A 17,990-nucleotide genomic window follows, 5' to 3' on the forward strand; every position below is an offset into this window, starting at 1 on the left:
AACATTTTCTTTTCGCGCATTATTCACATTTCACATTTCCCGTTGCATTTACTTGTGTTGTTTAGATTGAATCGTGTTCGTTCGTGACGTGAAAATATTTTGAGCAGTAAATCTAAAGTCGACAGATCGAAAGCAGCAAGATGATCTCCAATTACGATATCAGCGACAGCAAGTCCAGCAGCAAGTAAGTTTCCAAGGGACACAATTTGCCGGCATTTTTAAACGATGCGGGAGTGTGCGTGTAGTTTGTGATCTGTGTGGGCTAAATGGCGAGTGTATGTGTGGTAATGTAGGCGTCGGGCGCACACATTCAAACAATTGTGTGGTGGCAATGGTATTGGTGGTTCTTTGGCAAATTTGCAATAAAACGCTTATCGCCTTTATTTTTTGCACTCTTTCGGTTTCTTTTGGCGTTGCGGCTTCCCCATTAACTCTTATTCTTATTCCGGCATTTCCGTTCCGAATAATAACCTCTGCTATGCTTTCGAGTCATATTTCTGTGGTGTTCGTTTACCGCTATATTGATGTTTCCTTTATTTTTTCCGCATTTGGGGCTGTTAAATGGAGTCAGGCTATAAAGTTATTGTTGTGGACGCGTTTCCTGCGGCCCTCTCCCCCTGGAAACGCCCTTAACAACCAATATTTGATATACGCAAATGCACTATGGAATGGGATCCAGCTGCAGCCGGAATTCAACATTTTACCATTTTGAGCGGCAGTAGTACAGTGGTGGTTCTAGTTAAGTGCACACCCCACACGCACACACATGTGATTGTCGCGGCAAGGCCAGCAAGTGTGCCAGTTTCCAGTTACCCTTCCCTGCCCTTCCCCTTGCTCTATGTCACCGATTCAGTGGACATCTTGAACCCTCCCCTACTGTCTCACTATGTGTTCTTGTACCGTTTGATAGGTTTAATAACACAGTGTAGGCTCTCTTGATCGGACAGCACTCGGGAGTACCAGAAAGTACTAGAACTAGTCGCTGTCCTCCAAACAGGCTGAATATCGATCTTTCTGGGCATCATCTTCCTTCATTGAATTCCCCACCCCAATGAATCTGTACACTGGAACATTCTTCGGTGTCTGCTCCAGTAGAGCCTCCACTGTAATTATGTGTGATCTGAATGGCGCGCAGCCTTTGTTTTTCGGAAGCACTTCATATAAGAGAGGTCTATAAGTGGCACCAGCAGCACACTCCTGACTCATGCTGGAACTATTCTTCTGCAGCTGTTTGAATTCGCACTTGATTATTACCATTACCATCATCATCATCATCATTATCAGCATTATTTTTGCTGCTTTTTCGATGGAATGGCCATGGCTGATGAGTAATTGCAGGTCCTACGTGCTGGGTGGGGGGTTTCTTGCACAGTGTCGGGCTGCGATTATGTGTCCACTGGCGCACTCTCTCTCCCGGACTGCAGCGACGACCCCAAATCGTATAATTACCGTGCATATATCCATGTTCGGGGCGATGGGGATACTTTTAGCCATAATGTCGTCACGTGCCGCACTCTTCTGTTGCTGGCGCACTCTCTAGGTGTTGTTTCTGTTTCTATATGCTATATTTAACAAGTCACGCGATCTGAGTGCACCGGAGTTTGAGGCTGACGCTGAGGCAAGTGCATTGAACTCTGGACACATTGCATGTTCGTTCGGGTTTTTCTGTTTCTGTTGTTGGCCATAAAACTAAATGTCGATTTTGATTGCCTTAGCCTGGCCTGAATCGCTTGCTATGTGGTGTTGTGAGGTGGCCATGGCTATGGCTATGGGTCTGGTCTGGTCTGGGCCTAGCCTTTTAGTATGAGTCAATGGATGGATCTAATTCGCCGCCAATGAATGGTACGATGGATGGTAGAACCTCTGGAGAAAGCCGCGAATGCAGGCGGCAGTCAGTAGGCAGCAGGCCGCAGGCCGCACCCAAAATGCAGACAGACGAGCCCATATTAATCCGCTGCTGCTGCAGCTCTACTCTTTCCGATAGAGCAACGAAGGGCCAGAACAGGACAGAACAGGAGAATGATGAGGAGGCGGAGGAGTTGTTCGGGCTGACGCATGCAGCCCACACGATAAGCAACCCTCCGACCGACCGGCGACACACCGGCACACCGACACAGAGGCCATAGTTGGAAACACTATCTGTCATATGTGTCGCTCTACTCCGCCTCCTCCTCCTCCAGATGTCAGGTCAAATGCATTCCATGTCGCCTGGATGCAAGGGTGGGCCTTGTCCCTGTCCTCCCTCCCTGTGTCTTCCTGGTTAATTCTCTTTTGTGCCCAAATTAGGGAAGCCCTAAAGAGTCACGTATACTGACAGCATAGATGCATGGATCTACACATGTATATGTATGTATATGTATCTTGGGCTTCCACCTCCAGTGAGTCATACGACCGACCGACCGATTGACTAATGATTAATAGAGTGCATTTGGGCCTTAATCGGGATTTGGAATGAGTCGAAAGTCAAAGGAGAAATGTAACTTTATTAGATAATTGCTTTGTGTATCTTAATGTTTATTCATTCAACTAAAGTTACCCTCTCTCTCTCTCTACTCTTTCCCATCTCATTGTAGGTATGTTTCCGGTTTACGTGTCATTACTCGAATACCTATTTGGGAGTACTCCCAATCCAATGCCTTCATGGGTTGTCTGTGGCCGTATAAGCAAACCTCAAGGCTGTCTGCGGGCGAATGCAAAACGCTTCGCTGAGCAGCCAGTATCTTTGTATCTTTGGCTTTGTCTTTGGGTCTGCAACTGTTCATGGAGAGAGGGAGTAAGCCCCAAATCAAATGCCCCATTGAGTGACAATTTTGGCAATATTTTCACTATAATTGGACACGCAACCAACAGCTATGTACATACGCAGCCACTGCGATACTCACTTTCGGTAATTGTTAAGTAATTTTTTCGCGGCCCCGGCTCGGGCCATTTGACGCCTTATAAGGCTGCCTGTTTTGATTACTCGTTTCGCGATATGCATACACTTTTTTGTTGCTTACTCGCATTTATCTACCCGTCAGTTTTCCCATTTGTAGAATAGTCTTTGCACAGTCCCGTCCCCCCACTCGATCGGATATGTGCCTCTGGCTCTGGCTCTGTCTCTGGCTATAGCTCTGGCTCCATGGATCTGATCTGCTGTTGCTGCTGCTGCTGCTGCATGGGCGATTACCATTATGGCTGGTCTATTGCCACACGCCCACCCTCAGTGTCTCCCTCTGCGTCTCTCTCTCTTTTCACATTCTGAAGCTGTTGCGTTGGATTTATGGCCGAGACGATGCCTTGGCTCCAGCTTCTCCAGAGAGAGAGAGCTAGAGATCCCTGAACTCTGGGAGTAAATTGCTGACTCAGACGCAAATGAAAAACTGAGTTTTCTCTCCTCTCATTCTTTGTTCGTGAATTGCGCACAAGTAATATTTTGCCAGCAGCCAGCAGCGAGCAGCTGGCTCTCCATCTCCATCAGAGCCGGGTTAAATGGATTGCTCCCACTGATGCAGCCATATTTTATATGTACACATATTTGCATTGATTGTGAGAGCATGAGCTGAGGCACAGCACCGCACCGCACAGCACAGCAGAGAAGACTCACAGTCAGGGGCTTGGAGCGAAGGCATCCTCCATTATCCATTATCCATATCCATAATCATCTTACAGGCTTGACACGTTCTCTGTGCCTCTCTTTTGCTGATTTCTTTGTGGGAATCGCAGGGACTGACTGAACAGGGCGTGTCTCCACGCTCTGTTCCTTTGTGTTCTGTCTGTCTCCAGCACATGACAATGCACTCGACTCGACTCGACTCGCCTCAGTGCCGTGAATCACTGATGAGTGTCGCCTCTGTCGCTTCATCCTGTAGTTAGGAGTACGATTAGCGCGCTACCTGAATTGCAATTTAGCCGCAGGCGAAGTTTCCTCTCACTCCCATCACCTAATCCCAGACGGTAGGCTGACTTTTGGACCTTGAAATCAGGCCTCATCCCCCCCCAGACGAACACCCACATTTTGATGGTGGTGGTGGTGGTGGTGGTCCCCCATGGGTAGTTAATTTCCAAGGACAGAGTCTGGTCTGGATTACAAGGGTTGCTGCTGCTGCTGCTGCTGCTGCACTTGAAAGTGCACTGCCTGGAGCGGAATTTGTTTTTATTTTTTTTGAAAGTGAAAGCCCTTCTGGGGGTTTCAGTTTCTCTGTCGGCTGCAACAACCACCACCAGCAGAAGAACCTCCCTCTGAGGGTGGATTTTGGGCATGCATTTCAATTCCCCCGCTAGCATTATTTTTGAGGAATTAAATCAATTTAGGATTTGTCATGTAGTCGTCGTGGGGTGGCGTCAGACTCTGGAACTCTCTGCGGCATGCACTTGTCCTGGGGATGCAGCAGCCAGATGATCATCTGTGTGTGGAGAATCAAAGCTGAAGGCTATCATTTACCCTCTTCTGTTCGTTATAATTAAATGTATGAATAATTTAGCTGCTTTTGTTGGGAGTTATTTTACGACTGGTCACTCGAATATCATTTATGTATAACCCAGATAGCTCCAGACAGACAAAGAAGCTCTGGAAGCACCACACCCAGAGATCAGAGATACGTCTGACTGGAGCTGAATTAATTTACGCTTTAATTAGTGGAGCATTCCCCCCACCCAAAACATCTTTACCGAATTGCATAGCGAAAAGAAAAGAAATGAACTCAAACTGGAAACTGGAAATGCGATCCATCGGGGAGTCAATGGCCACTATCTGGGTTACGGGTTACTCTCGATGCAAATTGTAGAATCCGAAATCATTTTGCTTTAAAAGATAATTTTTAATGTAAATAACACTGCCAGTACTGAGCCCCTTCTGGGATAAGGTTGCCCGAGCCCAGAAATTCCCATTTGAATGTGTTAAATATAAGTAGGTAGAATTCTTAGAATTGGATGTCATATTTCATGCATTTATCTATGTATTTGCCTCGTATCTGTTCGTATTTTGCATATCGGTGTCTAGAGCCAGCAAATATTCAAAAGTAAACATCAAAGCGGAACCCTAAAGACGCTTTCTGGGAACAGTGAATACCGCGTAAGGGGTTCAGACTCTATCCCACTGTTGGTCCACAAAGATGCTCTATATCGAAGATGTGTTATCAGTGCACAAATATGGGCAGACATTTATTTATCTTCTGAGATATCAGATAGTCTCTGGCACAGCTGCTTCGATGTGGTTGTCCAGCAGCTGGACCCAGTTTAAGCCAAGTCCATTGACTACTGCGTGATGACGATGATGACAAGAGAAGTTTTTGCGACTTGCCCCAAAAGTTCGTTCACTCTTGACACTGAAAAGCTGAAGGGAGAGAAGAGACGAACTGCAGATTATTCTCGCATGGAAACCAATAGATAGCGATAGCCTCTGACAGCTCATCCTCATGTTCACCTTTGCGCCTCGTCATGTTCATGATGCGGTTTGCCATCAACAGGTTCTTCCTCTCAATCCCAGGAAAGGGATCCGCCCAGGGGGCTAAAGAAAAGGCGACTGGGTCGACCGTCGACGTCTCGACAGCCATTGGAAGCTTCTGCTGCTGCTTCTGCTGCAGCTGAATCAGACTTGTGTCCAGAAACAGGTTACAAGAGAAACCTCTTCGATCCCCCCCAACCCATCGACGACTTCTTCCGTTCCGCCAAACTCTCTGTTGTTGATTCTGCGAGAAACCGGCTGCCCCTACCGTACCATCTACCCATCTCTTTAACGGAAATTAATTCCTGTAACAATTTTCCATCCGAGAATTGGTGGAAATTGAATTGGAGTATAACAATCAGCCAGCAATGCGGGCATTTATGTGATTTCCAGGCAGCAGCGGAGTTTTCGAATGGAAATAGATATCATTATCGAACCCCCAAGCCGAAAATTCTCAAGCCTTTGTTTGGAACAGATTCCCCTTTCCTACTCGTATGAATGGTGGAAGGGTCGCTGGTGGAAGACTCAACGCTGCTCTCTCTCTATGTGGATTCTCCGTTCTGTTTGATTATTATTATCGTCCGTTCTCCGTCTCGCCAAGGGAATGGCCTACCAGCAAACACACTCCTCAAATGCGGATGCAAACACAGTGAACCGTCGATAGACAGGCGGCTGGCAATAAAGATAAGAAAAATTCTGATTTCAGATGCGCCGCCCTAAATAAATAAGAACAAAATGTTTGTACAGATTGCCAGAGCACCATGGCGCCATCTATGTCAATATAAGCGAACTATTTGAAATGCACACTAGCGACATCTGCTGTGTCTATGTAGGAAACATCAGTTGTTGCTCGCGTGTCTGGCAACACTGTTTGCTTGCTGTGGTTTACAGCAACTACGATAGGTGGCGCTTTGTTTCCGCGTAATGGCATCTTCGAGTGAATTCTCTTCTCAAAGATTCATCATCGAATCCAATGTTTGGCATCTTTCTAGCATTTTTTGATGAATTGTTGGCTGGCTGTCACTGTCCATTAATTGCAATTGGGGACTATCGTGGCCAAAAAAAGATTGATCCATCGATAAGCAGCGCCAGGTGGGGTGAATGTGATTGATTGATGGGTGTGGAAATGATTGACTGCCCAGGGAATTGCATTTGCATTTTGCATGGCCGTTTAGCGAATATGGAATGTAATGTCTGCTGCTGGTGTCCCACTTCGAAATGGGACTCCGTTTGAACATTTTGATTTAATGGTTAATTTCCCCAAACAACATTTTGTGGTAAAAATGGGTAATATCTCATCGGGTAGCTGATAGATGAAAGCTCTAATCACCTCAACCTCAAGACTTAAATATTGTATATTCATTATGTTATGATCTAACATTAACCACCGCTCTTCATCCGCATCTTCATTCCCCATTTATCTTGGTTGGGGAGCATGCAAGAGAAGTGGCATGTTGCGCCTCACAGTTCATGCCTCTGTTGCACTGCGGCTGTGCCTCTGTGTCTCTGGCATTATCTGCACACTAAAATCGGCGTAAATAATTACCATCGTTTGCTCTGCCTTTCAGCAGCTCAGCCATTGAGCGAACTTTTCTTTCCGCAACGAAAATGATTCGCATCTAAAGAAAAAGACGACAAAGAAGGGGAATAGGACGAAGTGGCAGTAGAGTGAAAGAAAAGAAAAGAACGGGAATTCCTAATTTAATAGTAATCATAATGAATGGAATGCATTTGAGACTTCAGCTCCTCTTGCAGCTCCCAGACTCCCAGCTCCAGCTAAAGTGGAGCAAACTTTGGTCGAGAGAATAGAGTGAGAGAGAAAGAGGTTCCCCTTAAGCTTGAAACCCCCTCTGTATATATCATCTAGCGTTAATGCTCCGTTGGCATGCCGCAAGATGAAGATCAGGCTGAATATTGTGATTTAGAGAAGGAGACGACGACGCTGAATGCCACACATCATCATCCATGATCTTGGCAGAAAGATGCGTAGTAGAACCAGTTGGTGGCGGAGAGGGGCAGCGTGAAGCATTTTATATAACATTTGATTTGGTTTCCAAGAATTTCAATTAGCTGGGAAATGGGCAATGGATGCACACACAGTCACAGTCCCAACAGCGACAGCCCCAACAGCCACAACTCATTCATACGCTCCGCTGGGATTATCTAAGATCTGTTTTCCAGCTTAGAGCAGAGCCTAATCTCTCTCTCCACCATTCGACTTGCATTTGGCTTAGCTCTTGGCTGCTCTTGGATCTTGGACTAAGCTTCAGCGACAGCTGCATATCTTGGCATCGCCTTTGCCTTCTCCTTCTCCTTCCCCCTGTCTGCACGTACGGAGTACCCACAGATGTGAAAAGTGCTGACGCCCCGTTTTTACGACTTCTTAAACTGTGTTAACGCTCTGGTCGGAAATTTTACTGCATTTTCCAGAAGAACACCACACAATCCCCGCTTGTACCACAATCTACAGCAATCAATCAAGCAAATGGTTCAGAACGGCTCCTTACCTCACTTTTTGAAAGATGGAGTTCAAAAGGTAATTCCCCTAGTGGAAGTATCGGTTCTTACTTTGGTTTTTAATTAACCAGAGAGTGTAACAAATCAAGCTTCAGCTTCGGCTTCAAGCTCTGCCTGCCTTTCACTCGATAAGCAAATAATAATTCAGATTCGCCTCATGCCGCATGTCTCTTGCCTCTTGCCTCTTTGCCTCTCGTTGCGCTCAATGGGTTTATGTGCAAACTTTTCTCTTCATAGATCGGCTGAAGGGGAGAGAGTAGTAAAAACTGTAGTTGAAACACAAAACCAAAATCAAAGTCAAATATCAAGGCATAGACAAAGCCGAAACCGAAAGCGATCAAAGCCCAAATTGATTCCCAGTTTTAACTCTCGACTTTGGGCTAATGGCTAAGCAAACAGCCAGCCAGAGTTCGGTGTCCGTGCTCTGAATCACGCACTGCACTTGACCATTATCGTCGGATCCAAGAGGAGGCGGCGAGAAGGAGTTACCACTCCACATTGAATGCACCACAGACATGCGATCAGCCGCCCGTCCGTCCTGCTCTCTTGCCATTGTTAATATTTCAATATGCATTCGCATCGAGTCGTAGCTCTGGGATACAAGATTCCTCCTATTGCTCCCAATCATAACTGCCTGTAATTACACGATGGGAATCTAGCTGGAATCCCAATTTGGCGCACACTCTGATGGAATTGTTTTGTGGCCGCGACATATGTTCGGGTGCAGCCCACGTGAACTGAACCCCTGGAATTTATTAGAGACATTTATAGAGATGTTGCCCCGCAAAGTCATCAAATTCATCATCCCCAATGCCCCCCACATTGGAGGCGCACAATTGTTTTAATTTCGTTTTAATTTGTTGATTTAAAGTTGATTCCATCTAATTGAAACTGTTTGAAAACTGTTGCAGAGACCTTGCCTTGGGTTCTAGTTCTCTACTGTCTCTGGCGACCTCTTTTCTCCCTCTCTCTTTATATCCAGCCCCAGCCACGTAATTTGGAAAAGTTCGTGCACTTTTTCTTTGCCTTGTGCTTGGATTTTTTGTGTGTTTGCGCTGAAAAATGTCAAGGAAATTGCAGCACTGCAGTGGAACTGCCAAGAGGGTGTGGCCGCAGAAAGGGCGAAGAGAAAGTTTTGTTTCGACCGATTACACGATAACAATCAAAGTTCTGGCTGGGAAATCGATAGGGATTCTTTCTGAAGAAATTTCAAAAACTATAAAAGAATTACAGGGCAGGGGTCGGAGTTGGAGTGGGGTTCTTTGAATGGTGGGCGGAGGCCAGAGCCATTCTCTGGTCAAGTGGTCGTCTGCTGCTGCCCATTTGCCCATCTCTCGAAACCATTAAAGATGCAACTCTTTAGCTTCCTTATGGGTGCTGCTGGGCAGAGATCAAGTGCCAGACATTTTATTGGCCAGGCAGACACCCAGCATGGGAGAATGTAGTGTCTTGCATGTGTATATGTGTATGGGCATATATCTTTATCTTTGGCTTTGTGTCTCCCCAGAGATGTGTTCCATATTGTAGAGCAAATATTTTGCAACATTTCCTTTGCTTCAAGATAGTTTTTTGTGTAAACAAAAGTGGACCTCACGCATTTTAGGAATATGAACGATGGACTGACAGACAACAGAATCGGCGGACGGGGACGGGGACGGAGTTGGTGGAGCTGGAAGGTAATCGCATTGGATCGCCTTCTATTTTAATGAAAACTTTTCCATCCAATTGTTGTTCGACACGAACCCGAAAGAAAAAGGTGGGAAAGAAGGTGGAAGGGGGGAGGTGTGCACTGCTACAAAGAAGTTGAAAAGTTAAAAGCCAAAAGAAATTAAAGCATTAATTTAACGCCAGCTTTGCTCAGAGAAAGAGATGGAAAAGTGATAGAAGAGAGAGAGAGAGAGCATTGTGTATGGGTCTCTGGTAATTGTTACCTTACCGTACCGCCACCCATGCCCCTCGCACTTACCTGTGCCCCTTCATGTTGCACAGACACACACACACACACACATGTTAGAGTTGTATGCCCCAAACAGCAGACCAGACAATGCATTTGAGGAAGTTGCTCGTCGCGCCATTGTGGGGCGAATCTTCAAAAGACAATTTAAGGCATTGAAAGACATTGAAGCTTGGTTGGACTGTGGGGCCCAGATTTAGGGCCGCTTCAGGCTTCAGGCGGCTTACAACGGCATTAAAAGCTTTTAAACATGTGATTACATACGTGTGTATACGGGTGCGTGTGAAGAAGAGAGGGAGAAAGAGAAGAGAGAGAGAGAGAGCCGGAGGGAAAGGGAAAGTGTTGATCATTACATTCGATGTTCTACTCTCAAGAGAAAAGAGAGCAGCAGAAGCTCTCACTCGCTGCGTCTCTGTCTCTCTCTCTCTCTCTCTCTCTCTCTCTGAGAGAAAGATGGAGATTGATTAAACTGTTTTTCATGATGCATTTCCCTTGAACATTTTGCTGTCTCAGATTTCTGTTGATTTAGTTTCGTGGCCCCTGGGCCGAGGCTAATGCCTTAATCATATGATAAACTCTGTCTGGAAAACAAACGAGAAGGGACGTGTGAGACGCGTCTTCGTACGCGTCACAACTTTTATACCCGGCACTCAGTACTACATCTGCACTTTAGCGGTTATTTGTCAAATTGTACATTTTTTCATCATCTGTCATCTACATCAACAACACTGCTCACGCCAACACGCTCCTTTAGCTCGCCACCCTCCCCTAGAAACACACACTACAGAGTCGCGGCAGAGGCAACGGCAGAAGCAGCGGCAGAGGCAGTGACGTGTGAGGGGCCAGGCCATAAACAGCGCGAAGCAGAGTGTGAATGCTGCGGGACGGGGTTGGTTTTGCTACTGCAAATTAATTTCTTCATTGTTGCTATAATAATGATCCAATCGGATCCCAATTTGGTGATCTGATAGATATGGTCATTCCCTAAGGAATGGCGTTTTTAGTTTTCTGCTATCTTCAAAATTGTAGATTTGGGAGGGTTTCGCCCTTTTGCGGAGGCGGAAGGGGGCGTGGCTCATTTTTGAAATACACTTGTAACAGTGTGAGCATACAGAAGTCTGGATGCAAAATTTGGTGGCTCTAGCTCTTATGGTCTCTGAGATCCAGGCGCTCATAAGGACGGACGGACGGACGGACGGACAGACAGACAGACAGACATGGCTCAATCGACTCGGCCATTGATGCTGATCAAGAATATATATACTTTATGGGGTCGGAAACGTTTCCTTCTGTGCGTTACATACAACCGTTATCCGCACAAATACAATATACCCTATTTACTCTTCGAGTACCGGGTATAAAAACGAAAAAGATTAATTTCCCAGCAGCAGCAGCATCGTAGCAGCGGAAAGGAAAGCCAAAGTAAGTTGTTGGCCAAAACTAAATGTGGCATGGGGCACACCGCTCACCTTTCTGACCGAAAGTAGCATTTTGATGGTTTTGATGGTTTGGTTTGTGCTTCTGCTGCTGCTCCTCTTTCCCCCACTTTCCTTCTTTGTCCGTTTGCACTGCACGTTTTCCTAATTACTCCATTTAATCTCCGCTTTAAAGACCGCTTTTCTGCTGGTCAGTCAATGGCCTGCCTGCCTGCCTGCCTGCCTTCCATGCCTCAGAGAAAACTGAAAAAGTGAATATTCATATGGGGAGCACTCCGCACTCGCACTCTATAATTTTTGGCCAGCGTAAGCGTAAAAAAACGAGCCCCAAGTTAATTCGTAGACCGTTAAATAGCAAAAATGTGGGACATACATATACTGTTGAGAGAGCATCCAACAGATACAACAGATCCCAACAAGGTGACGTCTTCACCATGGTAGAATTAGTAATAGGTAACGGATTCACCACAGTGCCTTCTCAGTCGAGGACCATATGCAGAACGTAAAACGTTTGCTATCTCTCTCTAGCGCTTGCCTCTCTGAGCGTGGTGAATAAGCTTGTGGTCCTCCACTCAGCTGACGACGTTACCTATTAGTAATTCTACCATGATCCCAACAAGGTGACGTCTTCACCACCGGAATGATCGTGGTGAATAAGTTATTGGTCCTTCCAAAAGCGGGCAGTAAATACATCTTGTAATGCCAATGCCTCCTCTCTCGAAGAGAAACGATCGAACTGTGGCTTGCTTCTGCTTTCTCTCTCATTCTCTTCCTTCAACTGCATTGCCCACTCACTCGTCTGTCTTGTCGTTATCTTTCGTTCTCTTTGCTCTCAGCTCAAATACAGTCACAGATGTTAGCCATCAGCAGTGGGTACGCTTAATAAAAGTGAGTTTAATGCCTGGCCATAATTATAATTAACCAAAGTTGCTAATAAATATGGCAATGGAAAATGCATTTCCGAATGTCACAAATGCTTTTTCATATGTTAAGCACGTACGGAAGGGAGACCGAGACCATTGCCATTGGAACTGCCGTTAGTTGGGTTGGTAATTATGCAGCAGAGGGCTGGGGCTGGGGCTGTGGCGCAGGGCAGCAGGCAGCCCCGGAAATTTCACTTTATGCAGTGAAATTATTTATTGACTTAAATATTCGCAGTATTTGCTGTTACACGGTGCATCGCTTGGGGCTTTTTTTCATGGCTCTCCACAAAGTATTGGCTCGAAGAGCCAAAGTGTCAATGCGCTTGGTTTACAATCACATTATAAGGTTTGCCTTATGGGCTGCCTCGTTCACTTCAATTGTCAGATGCCGCTGCCCACGTACGGTAGCCCTCCTTCATGTAGGCCCACTCCAATGCTGTGTTGCATGATGTTTTAACTAGTCAACGGCCACATGCCACAAGCCAGAAGAAGGGAAGGAGCAGCAGCAGCAGCAGCAGCAGACGCTGTCGATGAGATTAGACACACACCACACACGCCAATACACTCGAAAGGCAGAGAGGAGAGTGTAGAGTGTGTGCCAAAAGGAGAGGAATGTATGTGTGTTCCATTGCACTTTACACTCGAACTCAAAAAAGAAGCGACGCTCTCAGCATCTCTGGACTACACACTTTTCTAGTCGGCCCAGGATGTGGTGGAAGCCCAGGGAGAGTGGGAGTAGTCACTAGGTCTTCCCGCCTATTTTTAGCCGCATGGAGTGGGATTGTCTTTGCCACGTTGCAAGTGCATTACGCCTAGGCTTTTACTGGTGCTTGTGCTGACAGAAGAGAGGACACTGGGGACAGACAGTGGTGGGGAGTGTGGGATGGAGGAGCAAGTGGCATGGCTGGTGGCTGGTGGCTGGTGTCAGGTTGCAGTCGGTGCAGTCACTGGGTTGGAGTCGACGGCCAGTCAACTATTCCCCTGGTTTTCCCTACCAAAAAGCTAAAAATAACCTCCATTACCCCGCCAGTCGGCGGTCGGCGGTTGTCGGTCGTCGATCGTCGGTCGCTGCTTTCTGGCTTCCTGTTCTGCTGGCTGTGTGGAAGAGATCTGTGCCAAATGTTGTGTTCCAAGAAACGGGGAAAACGAAGTGTATGCAAATACATTTTGCATTTGGATTCTGCTGCTTGCAACGGCCTCATTAGGGGCAAGACACTTGAAATTAGAGTTTGCCGGCCCCTGCCCCCACGATCCTCGGTGATGATGAAAGTGATTTATGGTCGACAAAAAGCAGCATCTTGAGTACCGCTCTTACTGCCAAATGCAGTAAAGGAGAGGAAGAGGAGGAAAACAATTGCATAGGGGAACCCTGAAAGTTCACTAGACCTGAACTGTTTCTTTTGCTGGCTGCTGCTTGGGTTTTTCTCTCCGCATATTTTGCCAGTGGAAGAGCTGAACTGAAGCATATCTGCGCATATTTTCTTATACATACATACATACATACATACATATGTATGTATGTATTCACATACTACATACTCGTAAAACCAGGCGAAATGTTAATCCCGCAAGTGTTCAAGAGCGACGGCGGTTTGGGGCCACATTTTATTTGGAGTTTAAGCTTGAGTTCTTCTTCTGTGACCTACAACAGCAGTGTGGGGAAGTGAGGTGTGTCGTCTGTGGTGAAGAGAGCCGTGTGCAGTGCGCAACAGAGAACACCTGAAAGAGCGATAGAGAGACATACAGAGAGAGAGAGAGCCAACTCCAATCAGCTGTAGTTTGTTTTTGTTTTGATGAGCCACATGCTTGGGGCTGGCGCAGGGCGTGCTAATTCAGGGTGAGGTATTTCCAGAGGCCGCTCTGGAGAGCGCAAACACTGGCCACAGTTCGTATCGGCATGCCTCATCTTCACCTTGATATACTCTGCGCTGGGAGCTGGCGCTGCCTCTCTCTCTCTCTCTCTCTCTCTCTCTCACTGTCCATTGTTTGTGCGCTCTCTGGGAGCGAGTGTTGGTTGGTCGTTGTTTTTGGATCGATAAAACTTCTCGCTGCCGCTGCTTCCGGCCTCTGCTGCTGTGGTATAAAATGCTTTTCACTTTTCCGAATGCACTTTAAATCGCAAACTAAGACCGAACCGTTCACATCAGCAGCAGAAATCGAGAATCCGTGAATCTGAGACCGAACAGCACGATCCAACGACAAACCCCGAAAACCGAACACATTTCCAGTTCCGCATATCCTTTGAACCGAAAATTTGTTGTTCCCGTGTCGCGCGTTGTGTGTTTCCAAAGTTGGAGCCTTACTTTGTTAGTGAAGAAAATAGTGCCCCCTGCAGCGGGGTTTGAGGGAGGGGAAAATGTTGCAACATTCTGCGGCTGCTGATGCTGCTGTGTCCTGCTGCTGAATCATCTTATCTAACTTCCGTTTCGTCTTCCGCTCTCTTTCTCGTTGAGTTCCCCGGTCCTGCCCCACGCTCTTTTGGGTGCTGCTGCGTCTGTGCACAGACTCCCTTGCACATTCCCTCAGTCCTTGTGTGTACGTGATACGCGATTTTATTGATTTTACGCACTGCCACTGGCACTGGCACAGGCACAGGCACTGGCAGCATCCCCATGAGTAGATGAGTCCATGAGTCATCGCTGCAACATTTTCCCCCTCGCCCAGCTTCCCTCTAACCGCCCGTCCTTTGCCTTTGTTCGTTTAGATATTTTGTGGTGCACAAAAATAGAGCAGTTGCAAGCGCAGGCTCTTCTCCTGAAAAAAGAAAAAGGAAACTTTTGAAGTCTCTCTCTGTTCACCCACCTACCACCACACCCTACCACATTTAATCAGCAATGGCCGCGTATGCTGCATTCAAACACGTCGAGCTTTACAACGTGGGCAAAGCCAAGAAAAGGTAAGCGAAGAGAAGAGCTTTCGGGAGTCCAGAATGTGTACCGTTGCATTGTTTGTTCAAAGTGCACTTTGACTTATATCTGAATGATGTCAGATATCTTCCATCATCCTCCTTCTCATCATTGTTTAAGCTGCATCTCGCGGTCCAAGCAAACACAGCTGCATGTGTGCATGTGTGTGTGTGTGTATGAATATGCATGCATGTATCTATCTGCCTGCGTGTGTGTGTGTGTGCCGCTGAGATTAATTTAGCGTGCATTCACCTCTCCTACTAAGTAACTAACCAGCAAACACAACAGCAAAAATAACAACAACACGTACGGCTGGCTGGCGTATGTGTAATCCGTGAAGAGAACCCACTTTTGCAAGAGGCGCCTAATTCCCACCACCCAACGCCACCGTACCACCGAACCACCCAACCAGTGCACAGACCAGCTGGTGGCGGTCTTTAGATGTCTCATTGATTTTCCGCCTCTTGCCGCTTGCCACCTGCCAACGGCCCCACGCCCGCCTCCTCATTCTTACCACTTCGCCCCACTTCAATCCCATCCCCCTACAAAAGTTCAAGTGGCCGGCATTCTTTTGGGATACCTAAAAGACGTAGGGTATAGCAGGGCTTTCAGAACTCGGAAGAAAGCGTACAATGAAAAGCTCCTTCTTTGAGTTTCGCCAAGAAAGAGACGGAGGAGGAGAAAACTTTCAAGGAACTTCTTGTGAGAACTACTTGATTTACTTTCAAAGTGAATCAGAAATATTATTTGAATATAACTTTTGAAAGGGAAGGGTATTAAATGCTTCGACTGACACATAGCTGAGCGCACCTTTCTTTTTTGTGGGTTTCGGTCTTTCCTTTGTTTTAGCATGCAATTCTCTTTGACCAAGCCCCTTCCCGTGGCACCACCCATTCCACCCATCACTGGAGGAATGGAGGATGACTGGAAGAGGAGGTGTGCCGCCTATGGGTACGGTACGGTACGGTACGGTACAAGGTGGATAGATGGCCATTGCCTTTCGACTGGTACGAAAATCGTTACCAAAATGCCTCTTTATGCCCCGCTTATGTCCGAGGTTCCGCTTACTACCGTTCCCTGCTCGTTTCCTGCTGTTCGTTCTCTGTCCGTTCACTGTCCGCTGTACGTTCGACTGTCCGTCGTACATTGAACCCTCTCCATTTTGCAGGCAGGCAGGCAGGCAGGCAGGCGCGTCGTTTAGAGATTAGTGCTGGTCTCTAAATAATTTTCCGTGTTCATATATTGTAGATGGATGTATGCCATGTGCATTAAAAACAATTTGCTAGAGACTTTTCGTTTTTATGGTCCATGGAAATGTGTTAATCATTGTCATTGATTGCGATTGCGTCTCTTTGATTTTCCATGACTGACTTTCCCGCTGTGTGTGTGTGGAAAATGATTAATATACTATTTGCCTTTCCTTTCCTTCTCTCCATTCATCCATCCATTGAGATTTGTTTCCTTCTCTCGACCCATTATATTGTAAACTAAACAAATCAAATTAAATATCAAAGGTGCGACTGAGACTGCGACTGCAGGCTTGGAGATTGAGTTGTGTCTCGGATTGGGATTGGGATTGGGATTGGGACTGGGCCCCCCTTTGTTTGTCTGTGGGGTGTTGGGTGTGGGGTTGTGTAAGTGGCGGAAATCATGACAGTTCATTCATTGGTTTATGGCATTGTCTCTGGCATTGTAGCAATAATTATACGCTTGAATTCCTTTGTACAATGCACAGTATCATGTTGATATTAATTATTTTACGGCGCCCGCGAAGGTAACCCCATTCTTCGAAGAAGAAATTCAACAAACAAATCACAAGTACATAATATACATACTAATAAATGTGCTTTCTGCGTTGCTACGTCAACATTTATGTGTGTAAATAGTTGCAAAAGTGATTTACATGACGTAAAGTCAAGACATTTTCGTGGGGCACACTCCCCCCACATGACCCATTGATGGAGGAACCGAAAAAGGAAATCAAAGAAATTTCAGTTGTTGGTTGGTTGGTTGGTGTTTTTTTTGTTGTTGCTTGCCTGCGTCAATGTAATTCCTGTTGACACGGAAATGAGTTTGGCAGCTTGTGGAGTTCAGTTCCCTTAGCAACGTTAAATATGTATATGATGAGAATATAGGTAATGTAATATGTTATTTCCATTTAGATACAGATACTTACAGTGCCTCCTGGTGCCTGGTGCCTGGTGCCTGGTGCCCATTGATCGGGAGGAGCAGTCCCCGAATGGATTGGAATATATTAGAAAGTCCTTTCGCTTTCGCATGGCCAAAGCTTCTCCCGTTGCAAATTAATCAATACAAATTTATTAATTACATATGTGTATGTACAAAAGAGAGACAGACAGACAACTTTCGCTGCTGCAATTCTGGCAATGGATATGGTTATGGGCTCTACAATTTACGGATCCCAAGCCAGCGACAGCAACAGCGGCAGCGGCAGCGCCAGTGCCAATCCCACAGCTTATGCATACGCATATACACATAATAATAATAAAAGTGCCACAAAGCTACACATACAACCATACGCTTGCAGCAAACAACATGCATGTGGTGGCTGCTGCAACTTTTCCTCTTGATCACACACTTTCCTTTGCCACAGCGCGCTAATCGATAATTATTCATCAGGCATCAGGCTCAGGCAAACACTATCGATAATTGACAATCTATCGGTGGCTTAGAGAAGCCTATTTCCATGGAAACAAACATGGCAAACGGCAACTGCAACTTTGAGTCCAATTATGAATTTTCATCAGATTCCAATTGGCCGGTGAGCTAGGGGGATTCCATTAATCAAACACCTCCAGGTAGGAACAC

The 17,990-nt window shown here is 46.3% G+C and overlaps 1 protein-coding gene across 8 annotated transcripts in view; it reads left to right on the plus strand.

Annotated features, from left to right (window-relative positions):
- The window catches only part of LOC117898417 (microtubule-associated protein Jupiter), a 26,749-nt gene continuing 8,759 nt past the window's right edge, over positions 1-17,990 (plus strand). For 2 of the 8 annotated variants that reach the window (XM_034807794.1, XM_034807795.1), the window contains exon 1: positions 14,988-15,151. In XM_034807794.1, the coding sequence (XP_034663685.1) occupies positions 15,090-15,151 (62 nt within the window). In that variant the 5' untranslated portion in view covers positions 14,988-15,089. Of the gene's footprint in view, positions 185-14,458; positions 14,562-14,959; positions 15,152-17,990 lie in introns of those variants that run through there. The other 6 variants (XM_034807788.1, XM_034807792.1, XM_034807789.1 and 3 more) reach the window with 6 other exon arrangements.

This window comes from Drosophila subobscura, chromosome O (genome assembly GCF_008121235.1).
Source record: "Drosophila subobscura isolate 14011-0131.10 chromosome O, UCBerk_Dsub_1.0, whole genome shotgun sequence".
Classification (NCBI taxonomy): Eukaryota; Metazoa; Arthropoda; class Insecta; order Diptera; family Drosophilidae; genus Drosophila; species Drosophila subobscura.